At 57.7% G+C, this 10,743-nt stretch overlaps 1 protein-coding gene across 2 annotated transcripts in view; it reads right to left on the bottom strand.

Moving 5' to 3' along the window:
• Positions 1–4,162: 4,162 nt before the first annotated feature.
• LOC307048196 (bone morphogenetic protein 8B-like) overlaps positions 4,163–10,743 on the bottom strand; it is a gene marked incomplete at both ends in the record, with an annotated part of 31,531 nt that continues 24,950 nt past the window's right edge. The window contains 4 exons of one of the 2 annotated variants that reach the window (XM_079697138.1): positions 4,163–4,312; positions 6,103–6,270; positions 6,824–6,903; positions 7,684–7,878. In XM_079697138.1, the coding sequence (XP_079553264.1) occupies positions 4,163–4,312; positions 6,103–6,270; positions 6,824–6,903; positions 7,684–7,878 (593 nt within the window). The remainder of the gene's footprint in view (positions 4,313–6,102; positions 6,271–6,823; positions 6,904–7,683; positions 7,879–10,743) is intronic. The other variant, XM_079697139.1, reaches the window with a different exon arrangement.

Genomic DNA, 10,743 nt, shown 5'->3' with positions numbered 1-10,743 from the left:
ATCCACTGCTGCAGTATTCCTGGCTGGGGCCCTCGCTACTTAACAGAGGTGTCCCTCTCACTGGTGGTCAGCTGTGGCTGTCAGAACACGCAGCAGTGAGGCCAGGAGAATGCCAGCCACTCAGGGCTGGTGTGATGTCCAAGAGACAAGGGAAAGTGTGTGAAGTACTCGGAGTCAGCATGGCTGGCCCTAGGGATAACGTGGGGATGGGGAGCAGGCTGGCCTGAGGCCCCAGGAGGGAAGACTGGTCACAAAGCCCTTGTGAAACAAGGGCAGGGTGGGGGCGGGGGGACTTCGTCACTGGACCTCCCTGATTGCCCTGGGAAGGTGGGACCAGTGGACTGGCCAGAGAGGCTGGTTGGGGGATCATCAGGGGCCGACTGCTCACCCTGTCCTGTGTAAAGGCTTCCCCAGAAACTACTGCAGGTCATCACCTGTGACCCTTGTGCAGGTGGTGACCTGAGCCTCAGAGCTGAGGTGCCTGGTCCAGGTGTTCTGAGCTAATGGCCAGCCTGGTGGCCGTGCCCTGGCTCCCTGCCTTCCCGATGCTGGGCCAGGGCTGCAGGTGACAGGATCGGGGGGCCGCACACCTGCCCTCCAGGGAAGAAATAGTGAGCCCTGGTTTGTAAGTGACGAAACTAAGGCAGAAGTCAAGGGATGGAGTGCTACTGCAAACTATGTTCCCAGAGAACATTTAATAACAGCAATGTTCAAAATATGTCATAGATTGAATAATTCAGATCACCAAGCAGCGCATAGAGTACGATCCTAACTTTGTAGAATACCCATATATTATATAAAGAGACCGATAGGAATGTGCTAAGGAAAGAAGCCTGGAAGGAATTATTAACACCGGTTGTCTCCACGTGGTGAGATTGTGTGTATTAGTATTCTGCTTTTGATTTTCAAGAGTGTCCCCGACATGCAAGTAATATTTTCTTAAGTGAGAAAAACTTTTTTTTTTTAAAGAGGGCCAAATGCTTGCTCAAGGCTTCCCAGTGAGGAGACAAACCCCAGAAAGTTTCCCCTTAAGCTGCACTAGTGAGCAGGGCCGTGGGAGGATGGGGAGGGGGCAGCGCTGCCATGTCCCCTGCCGGCCGCGACCCTCCCCCACCCCCTGCCACAGAGGGGCGGGCAAGTCCACACCTCACCCCAGGAGACTACCAAGTTTTTATTTTTTTAGGAAAAGCACAGCTTTGAAGTAAGTACAGCAGCACCTCCAAGGACACATTCTGGGAGGAGTGGGTTTTAATAGGAAGGCACACGGGAGAGGCCCACGTTTGCAAATTCATTTAAAATAAGGCCACTAATAATGCTATTCATTCAGCGCAGGTGTGCAGAGCCAGTGCCGAGTGCTCCGGACAGACCTGCTCCCCCCGCTGGCCTTGCCAGGGCAGAGCCAGTAGCCCGTTCTACAGAGGGCGGAGCCGGCTTCCCGGTGCGCAGTGTGGTCAGATCTACAAGAGGCAGAGCCAGGGCTTGTGGCCAGCGGGTCTGCCAGCTGCAGAGCTCACCCTCTCCTGTCCCAGCTTCCTTTCCTATGAAGTTACAGGGAATTTCTTGAAGAATGTCACCTACTTCCCTACATAGAGACACACAAGAATAGGGCTTCGCCAGATGAGCTGGCATCTGGGCCAGGATCACACTTCGGTTATGAAGATGTGCACCAGGGCTGAGGTGACAGAGTAGTGTGCCCACACAGCATGGCTCCAGGCGCTGCTGTTCCTTTGGGCCCACCCTCTCCAGCAGCGCTTACTTTGCTGCCAGTGGGCCTGAGTTGACCACCCTTATTTATGCTTCTCATGTGCAGCCTTGAAAGTGACCCAGACTGCCAAGGGCAACCAGATAAACGAGGTGGGCCTAGTGACTGACCACTGCCACCTCATCAGCTTTCTGTCCTTAACTGTCTCCCTTCTCTGAAGGCTTTTCTATTTGATTTCATTTGGTGGCCACCTGGATGGCTGAAGGTGCTAGAAGTGTCAGGAAGGCCATGACTGATGGACTTTTGGCTTTATTGCATGAAAAGGGAGTCGTATCACAATCTTATGTTCCTTCTGTTCTACACCTCTGATGGCAGGGCAGTCCACATCTTCAAAACATTCACTTCATAAACTTCCCTGGTGCCCCAAACCATGCCAGGTTATGTGCTTAGGCACTGAAGAAACCTAACATTGACATTTGTCAAAAGTTTCCAAGCCTCCACTGCCCTTGATGTTGGGAGGAGAGAGCTCTGAATATGGCCCTGAAATGGCATAAGTCATTTGGGGACCTGTCCCCAGGTACTAGGACAGCTGGGCACTCAGGCCATGTCTTGGCTCTCTGAGAAGAGACGGCCAGAGTGGCAGGCGGATTCTCTGGCTGGAACAGCCTTTGGAGATGTGAGAGTCCTTGTATGTCCTCATGCCAGAGACAGGAAACTGAAGCCTGAATCAGGGGGCACTTGCCCAGACATCAGTGGCTGAGCTGGAGCCAGAATATGGGTCTCCTGACACTTGGGCTGGTACCTGGTCTGCTCACTGCCAGCCTGAGCTCAAAGCCCCAGGCTAAAGAAGAGACCACCACCTTCCTGTGTCCATGGGGAGGGTCTCTTCCTGTGCACTGGCTCCCAGAGGCCCTCCCAGGTCCAGGCAGAGGGGCTGCTGTCCTGCAGCAAGGCCTCAGCCTCCACCCCTGCTGCCAGACCTGCGCTCCTGGAGCCCCTCCTTGGGGCGCAGAGTGAATTCCAGGGCTGCACGTCCCGAGCTGTGCCCGTGGGTTGGGGCGGGCCCAGGCTCTGCTTTTAATGACACAGTATTTCAGGGTTCGGGCAGCTGGACGCAGTCTGCTCCACCAGGTAAATTACAGGCTTACCAAGTCAGAAATCAAATAAACACTCTAACTGCCGGCGGCCGCTCCAAGGAGAGCAGTGGTTTCCGGGAATCTCCCCACCCAGCTCAGCTTAATTGCCGCCTGTCACTCCCCTGGGACCAGGGCCTTTTCTCTGGCTCACAGGCCCCAAGAAACAGGACAGGGCCCCTGGGCACACAGGGTGACGCAGACTTGGCTGACCAGGCTGTTTCTGACAGCTTCTGGACACGGGCAGGTGCTAACAAGCCTTGCCCTCGCTCCACACCTGGCCCCAGGCTGCCCCGCGTCCCAGAGCACTGGAGGCAGGAGATGGCAGAGAGTTTTCACTCCACATGCCAACTCTAACCTGGTGGTGGCCACCTGGAGTTCTGTGCTGGTCATTTTGAAATTCTATCCAGATTTGAAAGAAAAAATATCAAAGTTGATTATTGATGACTGCCGTGCAGAAGGTTAAGGGAAACTATGTCACCCGTGCCGGGCATTGTCACCCTGGGCCACCCGATGTATCCACCATACTTGGCTCAGCAAAAAGATAACTCTTCCACAGAGGTGAACTCCTGATGGTTCAACATGGTGTCAGACAGATGGGGGTCAATAAAGTCCCCAGGATTTTTTGTTTCCCTAAAGTGTCCGTGCACTGCACGTCTTCCCCAGACAGCAGAGGCAGGTCAAGGGAGGAAGACAGGGAAGATGAATGCCATCAGCCTTGGCCCTAAATCATGCTGCTCATTTAGCTCTTTCTAGAGGTGACCCACATGCCTCCTTGTGGCCAGCGGTTTGGTAATTCAGATCCACAAATATAGCCCACCGAGGGCAACTCCACACTCTAACAGAAGTGCCCAGAAATGCTCAGTTTTGCCCCCGGGGAGGGGAGGCAACTGGAGATGGAACAGGACCTGTCTACACACCCCCAGACCCTGTCGTGGACGGTGAAGGGCCTGAGGTGGCCATCCTGGGCTGCAGGTACCTCTGAATTCGTCCCACACCTGCCCACAGCTGGGCCAGCAGTGGACAAGGGCAGGTCCTCAGGACTCTCTGCCAACCCCAAAGAACGGTCAGCCCGTGCCTCTGGAGAGGGGGCTGGGGTAGGACCCTGCTGCGGACGCAGACCACCAGGCCAGAGTTCCACCACCGCCTCAGGCGCCGGGCGGGAGCGGGGCAGAGGGGCCTGGGGAGGACCAGCCGCTGGCAGGATGTGGGCAGCGGAGGGGCGCCTTCGCTGCCGCCCTGCCTGAGCTGTGAGGGCGTTGGCGGGTGTCTCCTGCGGAGGGCTGACCTGACCCGGTAGGGGCGGCGCAGCAGGCGGGGCGGGGCTTCAGTGGCAGCCACAGGCGCGGACCACCATGTTGCGGTGCTTGCGCAGGATGACGTTGTTGCTGCTGTCGTAGTAGAGCACGGAGGTGGCGCTCAGCTTGGTGGGCGCGCAGCACGCCTTAGGGACCGCGTCAGGCTTCATCAGGTGCACCTGACGGGGGGGGGCGGCAAGCAGAGGCGTGAGAACCGCGGGGACCCCGTCCCAGCCCCCAGCTCCTGCGGCCCGGGCTCCAGCTGCTCGCCCCTCCCCGGCGCCATCTCGCCCCGCAGCCCTGCAGGTGCTGGCGCGAACTCTGCCCCGGCCCCGCCCCCTTGGCCATCCCCACCCCTTCCCCCGCCCCGCCGCTGCCCTCAGGCCCAGCCTGGGCACCTGTGGCTCCTGTCACAGCCTCTCCCCCCAGACAGGACAACCCTGACCCTGCTGGCCTCCGGCACGTGTGCCAGGTCCTGCCTGCGCCCCCGCAGCGCCGCCCCCGGGGTCCCCTCTGCTCCTCTCTCCTCCCTGCGCTTCTGCAACGTCCCTGATCGTGTCTTGTCCGCATGAGCTGTTTCTGGTCCGTCTCCCCCTCCAGACTGGGAGCCGGTGAAGGTCCGTGTTACACCTGCTAGCGGCCAGACTTCTAGGCTCACCCTTGGGGTGTCCGACACTGTTGTTTCTCAAAGCACCTCCACCCCTCCTAACAATTTCTAGGCAGGGATTGTTCTGGGCAGATGACCACTGAGGGCACAGGGACCGAGTCACCTGCCCAGTTCCATGGCTGAGGCCGAGGCCGCGGCACGACTGGGACCTGGCACGGGGATCCCGCTACCCTCCTCCAAACAGCTCTACCCCTAAAGACAGCCCGACTGAGTGAGCTCTTGCAGCCTCTACAAAAATATTTATCTGGAGACTCGGCAGGATGAGCTGCCGTTCACCCTGACTCTTCATCGGGGCCCCACATGGAAGGGCCCTGAAGGCAGCCCCCGAGCCTGTCAGGGGCTGGAGAGAAAAGGGAACCTGCTTCCATCCACCGGGACCTCCCAGGCTTCACGGAGGCCGCTGAGCAGGACCTGGGCGAAGCCGTCTCATGGGGGGCCCTGTCCGGCAGCCTGGCGCCCGGTCCCCAGAGCCCAGCCTTACCCCAGAAGCCCCAGCTCTGAGCAGCCTGCTGCCAGGACAGGCTCCATCACCCCTGACCTTCTTCAAGGAAGGCAGCTCCCCAGGGATCCAGCAAATCCCATGTGACCATTGGGAAAAGAGGCATTATCCTGGGGTCCATGCTGCCTTAACTCATTTGCTCTAGGGCATCACCTTGAACAACCTGTAACTACAGTGTCCAGGTCAATGTTCTAGAAAGAAGCCTCAGCACTAAAAAACATTTAAAACACTTAGCAATAAGCAGCAGCAACAGTGTTCCCATTAGAAACTTTTTCAGCATTTAAAGTTTCCCCAGACACCAGGGCATCAAAAGCCTGTAGAGACACAAAGAGCCGAGAGGGACCCAGAAAAAAGAGCCAACGGGAAAGGAACGGGAGGGGAAACCAGAAGGGCACGGGGTACCTGGTGACTCCTGCACAGGAAAAGGGGGCAGAACCCACATGTGTGTCACCCACCCCGACCCTGAGGGCGTGTGTGACACACAGGAGGCCGAACGTGCCTGTGAACATGGTGCACGTGTGTGTTCCGAGGGCACAAGTAGCCGTGTGGGATGCCCGCCTATCATGCACGGGCTGTGCCTCTGACCACCAGCAGGCGGGGCTTTATAAGTCTGGTACCCACTGCATGGACGTGAAAGTCCCCCACGTGCACGTGTGTTCAGGTGCACAGGTTGGGGGTGGCCCACACGGGGACCAGTTTCTGCACGGCTGTGAGATTTCACTGCACGTGCACGCAGAAAGGTTTCCATGTAGAGAAAGCTCCCTGACACAGCAGTGCCGCCATCACCTGCTGGCTGCACACGCCCCTCTCCCCTGCAAACCCCTCCCCTGGGCGTCCAGGCAGAGGGACGCGGTACTGACCAGGGACTGCAGGATGGCGTGGTTGGTGGCGTTCATGCAGGAGTCCAGTGGGAAGGAGCACTCCCCTTCACAGTAATAGGCTGAGTAGCCTTGGGGGGCGATGACCCAGTCCTGGGGGCAGGTAATGGGAGAAGGTGAGTCCCATCCATGTGCCCCTCCCGAGCCCCCCAGTCCAGCACCTGTCACAGCACAACTCAGGGCTGCCCCTTACCCCCCCTCAGCCTCAGGGCCCATCAACCCACCCTCGGGCCCCTCCCAGGGCAGTTTCCCCCAGAGGCCTGACATCCACCGGAAGACCCTCAGCAGACAGGGCTGGGCACGATCTCCGTCCCCTTCATGCGCCATCAGCGCTCAGCTTCGTCCTCCCCAGCCCACCCCCAGTCACAGCAAAGGCCAGAGGCACTGCCCACCCTGGCCTCAGTTTTCCTGCTGCAGCTCTGACATCTTATGACTAAGGATTCAGTCTCCAGTTTCATGGTTTTCACAAAAAGGCACTCTTCACTACAGAGGCAACACATTCTCCCTTTAGAGAACTTGGAAAAACACAGAGGAAAATAAAACAAGAAAATCCAAATCCCCCATGAGTCTACCTCCTCTTGGACATACACTTGCCATCTTCAAGGTGGGGACTGTCATTTAGGAAAGAGGGAGAGTCAGGAATTACCAGCCAGCCAAGGTCCTGGAAGCTGACATAGAGCTCATGCCGACGGCACACCTGTCGGCCGTGGGAGCCGTGGACGTCGTCTGTGGGGAACAGAAGGGGCAAGGTCTTTGCTGGGGCTCCTGCCCTGTGCACCCACCACGGGGAGCTCCTGGGGCGGGGGACGCCCTGATGGGCTCATTTGTTGAGTAAATGATTGATGGGAAACTAACACATTTGGTCTCATAAAGCCCATCTCTGCAGCTCTGCTGGTGCCGTGACCCTGGTCAAGAACCTTAAGTGGCTCCAGATGATTCCCCATGGTTACAGCCACCCCACGCTCAGCCCAGCCTCCCCTGACTTTCAGCCTGTGACTCCCGATGGTCCACTAAACAGCCCGGGGACCCTCTGCCGTCCAGCAGCCCCTCCTCCTTTCCTCCGGAGACACCCCTGACCTCATCCGCCTCTCCAGCCATGCCCATTCCACAGGACAAGTGGCTCCTACTGAGGCCAAGCAAAGCCTGGCTCCCCGTGAAGGAAAGGAAGGCACCAGGGGGCTCTGATCCCGAGGGGCTTGGCCTGGTAGGGACACCTTCACACAAACGCTTGGATCCTGCAGGGCGCCCGGGGCAGCACCGGGGGCCACCAGGGGCACCTGATTTTGACGGGGGTGCGGGAGGGGGGGCCTGGTGAGCCAGGGAGGGCAGGAAGGGACTTCAGGGCGGCGAGGGCAGATGCTCAGAGCCCTGCAGACCGTGCGGTGGCTGGTCCCCAGGGTGCAGGGGCAAAGCGGTGTCAGGAAAGGTGGCTGGGTGACTGACCGTCAGCCTGACCCCACTGAGGCCAGGAGGGTTCTGTCCCCACCACTTGGTCCCCAACCTCACCGAAGATCCCTGGCAGTTTGTTTGGGGGCGGCAGCTCGTTGGTTCTTTTCGGCTGCCTCCTCTTCAGGGGCCTCACTGCCCGAGGGGCTCGGACGGGGCTGGGGTTCGCCCTGAAAAAGGTGACCATGAAAGGCTGCTTGGAGCGCGGTGCCTGTTGCCCCAGCAGACCGGCCAGGCCAGGATCCACGCTGCGCCCTGAGACGGAGAGAGCAGAGAGGGCGGTCACTCGAGGGTGGGGCCCTGCACGGGGACACAGCAGGGACCTCTCTGTGGGCGGGCCAGGAGCACAGAGCCTGAGGCTGCAGGGGACCCACTGGGCCTCGGTTTTCTCCTCTGAAGACCCGAGTCCCAAGTCCAGCCCCAGCCCCCAGCGGGCAGGTCTGCAGGAGAGGGGGAGGGTCCTCGGGAGCACAGGCTCGGGATTAGTGATGGGCCAGGGCACCGCCAGTTGTGACAGCGCTTTACAGCCTTCAGTCAGTTCACGTGATGATCTCAACCGGTCTTCATGGTGACACCAGACCCATCATTTCACTGGGCAACATCAGAGCCCCTCGGTGACGGCTCGGAGCACCACTACCGGGGACTCTCAGAACCAGGGTTCCCATCCATCTCGGGGCTCCGAGGCCCGAGTTCTACCTTCCACCCCATCCTTCCTGGGGATCAGTGTAGGATTTACAACACCCGGCTAGCGGGAGCGGCTGCCAGGACTCAGTGCTTGCTCTGCTGAGCTCCACCCGAGAGCAGGCCACTCACCGTCCTGATGCCCCCAAACGAGACCCCAGGCTCCACGGGCAGAGACATTTACCCCAAGTCCACGTTCAGACACGTGCATTTAATTCCAGAGCCCTTCTTATCCATTTAGGTTCTTAACCAGCGGGTTTGTGGTTTGAAAAGGAAGAAAGAGAGAAAAGGCTGTGGGCAGAGACATGACTGGGGCCTCAGCCTAGGAGTAGTGATGCTTGTAAAACTGGGATTTTACCCGCAGCTGCTTAAAGCCTGACGATGCCGGAAAAAACACACTGGTCATCCCTGGAAAAGTCACCTCCACCAGTAAAACTATCTTCCTGTAGCTCTCTGTAGTTCCAATGACCTCTTGTTTTTTAATTGTCAAAGTGATATATAACAACTGTAAAGAACTTAGAAAAAATATCACCCATACAACCCCTCCCCTGCTACAACGCATCATTTTCATTTTTCTGGGATATTTTCATATGTTAATTTATATTGTGAGCGTAAGAAAGAAGTCTGTATTTTTCCCAATTTTTCCACATAAACATTTTCTCGGTTGTTGAGTCTCAACTATGAACATTTCAAATGTATAAAATTCCTTTGAGTAGGTATATCTGAATATTTAGATACTAGTTCATCTTTAGACATTTAAGTTATTTCCTGGCTTTCATCATAAAGATGAGAATGTGATAGAATCTCTTCATTTCCTTTCCCGGTGGAATTTTCTCACACTAAACAACAGGGGATGACTACAAGCTCACTGTTAAGGTTTCTTAAAACACAGGGCCGAACATCCCACTTCCATGTACATTTCACCCCAGTGTTGCAACAGTGACGTACAGGCATATATATACACACATGCACATATGTGTATGTGTACACTCACGTGTGCATTTATACAGCTAGTGTACATGTGCACATACATAAACATGTGTGTTCTATTAGTGGGTCTCATGATCCTCCACTGCACATTACAGGTCAAGGACATCACCGGCCCTTACGCAGCTGTGCTTTACCCTTGAGTCCATGCGCCACAGTTGACTAAACAACTAATCGACCAGAGACTAACCTTTGACTTATGACATCACCTGCCACAAACATGCACTGGGCCCATCAGAGGTGCCACTCAGGGATGACCCTGCTGAGACAGGAGCTGACACTGGAAGGGGCCCAGGGAGAAGCCGTTCAGGGAGTCTGGGTCATGGCAGGTTAGGGTCACGAGGAAGAGCAGGCCCGTGAGGATGCAGAGCCACGAGACACAGAGCAGCGCCGCCACAGCCGGAAAGGCCCGTGAGGGCAGCAGGAGGAGGCCGTGAGCGACGGGGGCCGGCGGGCGGCTGTCCTCCACGCGGCACTGGAGCGGAGCTCCACACCTGGTGGACACATGCGGCGGCCTTGGCCCGGCAGCCCTCCAGGCCTGTGTGTGCAGCTGCCCTGTCCTGTGAGTCCCTGGAGAGCCCTGTCCACTGAGAGGCCAGGGAGACCTTCGGTGCTTCCGAGGCTGTGTTCACTGTAGGCTTTTCTTTGTGCAACTGTCTGGTCAAGGATCGTATTGGGGTCTCCTGGGCGCAGAGAGATTGGGTCACAGGGCAGGCCCCGGCTGTCCAGGTGGTGGCCCCCAGGCTGCCTGGCTCTGGCAGGACCCTTTCCAGAAAGCAGGGGCAGGAACTTCAGGAACCTCTGAGGCCCAGGGTCCCTGCCTCTAGACCTGAACTGTGAGGGTGCTGGCAGGCACGCTGTCCCTTTTGTGAGAGACGTGGGATGTGTGGCCACACCTCGAGATGGGGGCCACACTGTGGCCTCCCCCTGCACGCAGGTCCAGATGAAGATGCTGCTCCTCTGGGCCAGGAAGGCCCCCGAAACCTCCAGCCTCCCCCCATTTCTGAGTCTACCCCATCAGGGCCCGGGTGTCTTGGCAGCTTCCCTGCCCTATCCCATCCCTGGGGATTCATGCCCCCTCCCCCTGGGCCAGGCCAAGTTCTCTCCCCAAGGCCTCCTTCTGCTCTGGGTGCCACCTGCCCCTTCCCTGCAGCCCCTGCCCCACCTCAGCCTGCGGTCATGGATGTGACCCTGGTGCCACGTTGAAGGACAATCAGGACGCCTGGCTGAAGCCCTTGGAGGGGAGCCAGCTGTGACCAGGTGTGCTTTTGTCCCACAGGGTATCTATTTCCTCACCGCATGAGAACTAGGAACTCAATGCTTTTCCTTCTTCTACTGCTGAACAGCCCTGTAACTCGTCTGCTTCTGGAAACCTCTGCCTGTCCCAGGCTGATGCTGGAAGACGTCTCCCAACATGCAGGGCAGATCAGTCCTCCTCCCCAGAAGCCCCAG

The sequence above is a fragment of the Hyperoodon ampullatus genome (genome assembly GCF_949752795.1).
Source record: "Hyperoodon ampullatus genome assembly, chromosome: 2".
NCBI lineage: Eukaryota > Metazoa > Chordata > Mammalia > Artiodactyla > Ziphiidae > Hyperoodon > Hyperoodon ampullatus.
Note: the sequence above shows the minus strand (reverse complement) of the source record. Positions and strands in the feature narration are given on the sequence as shown.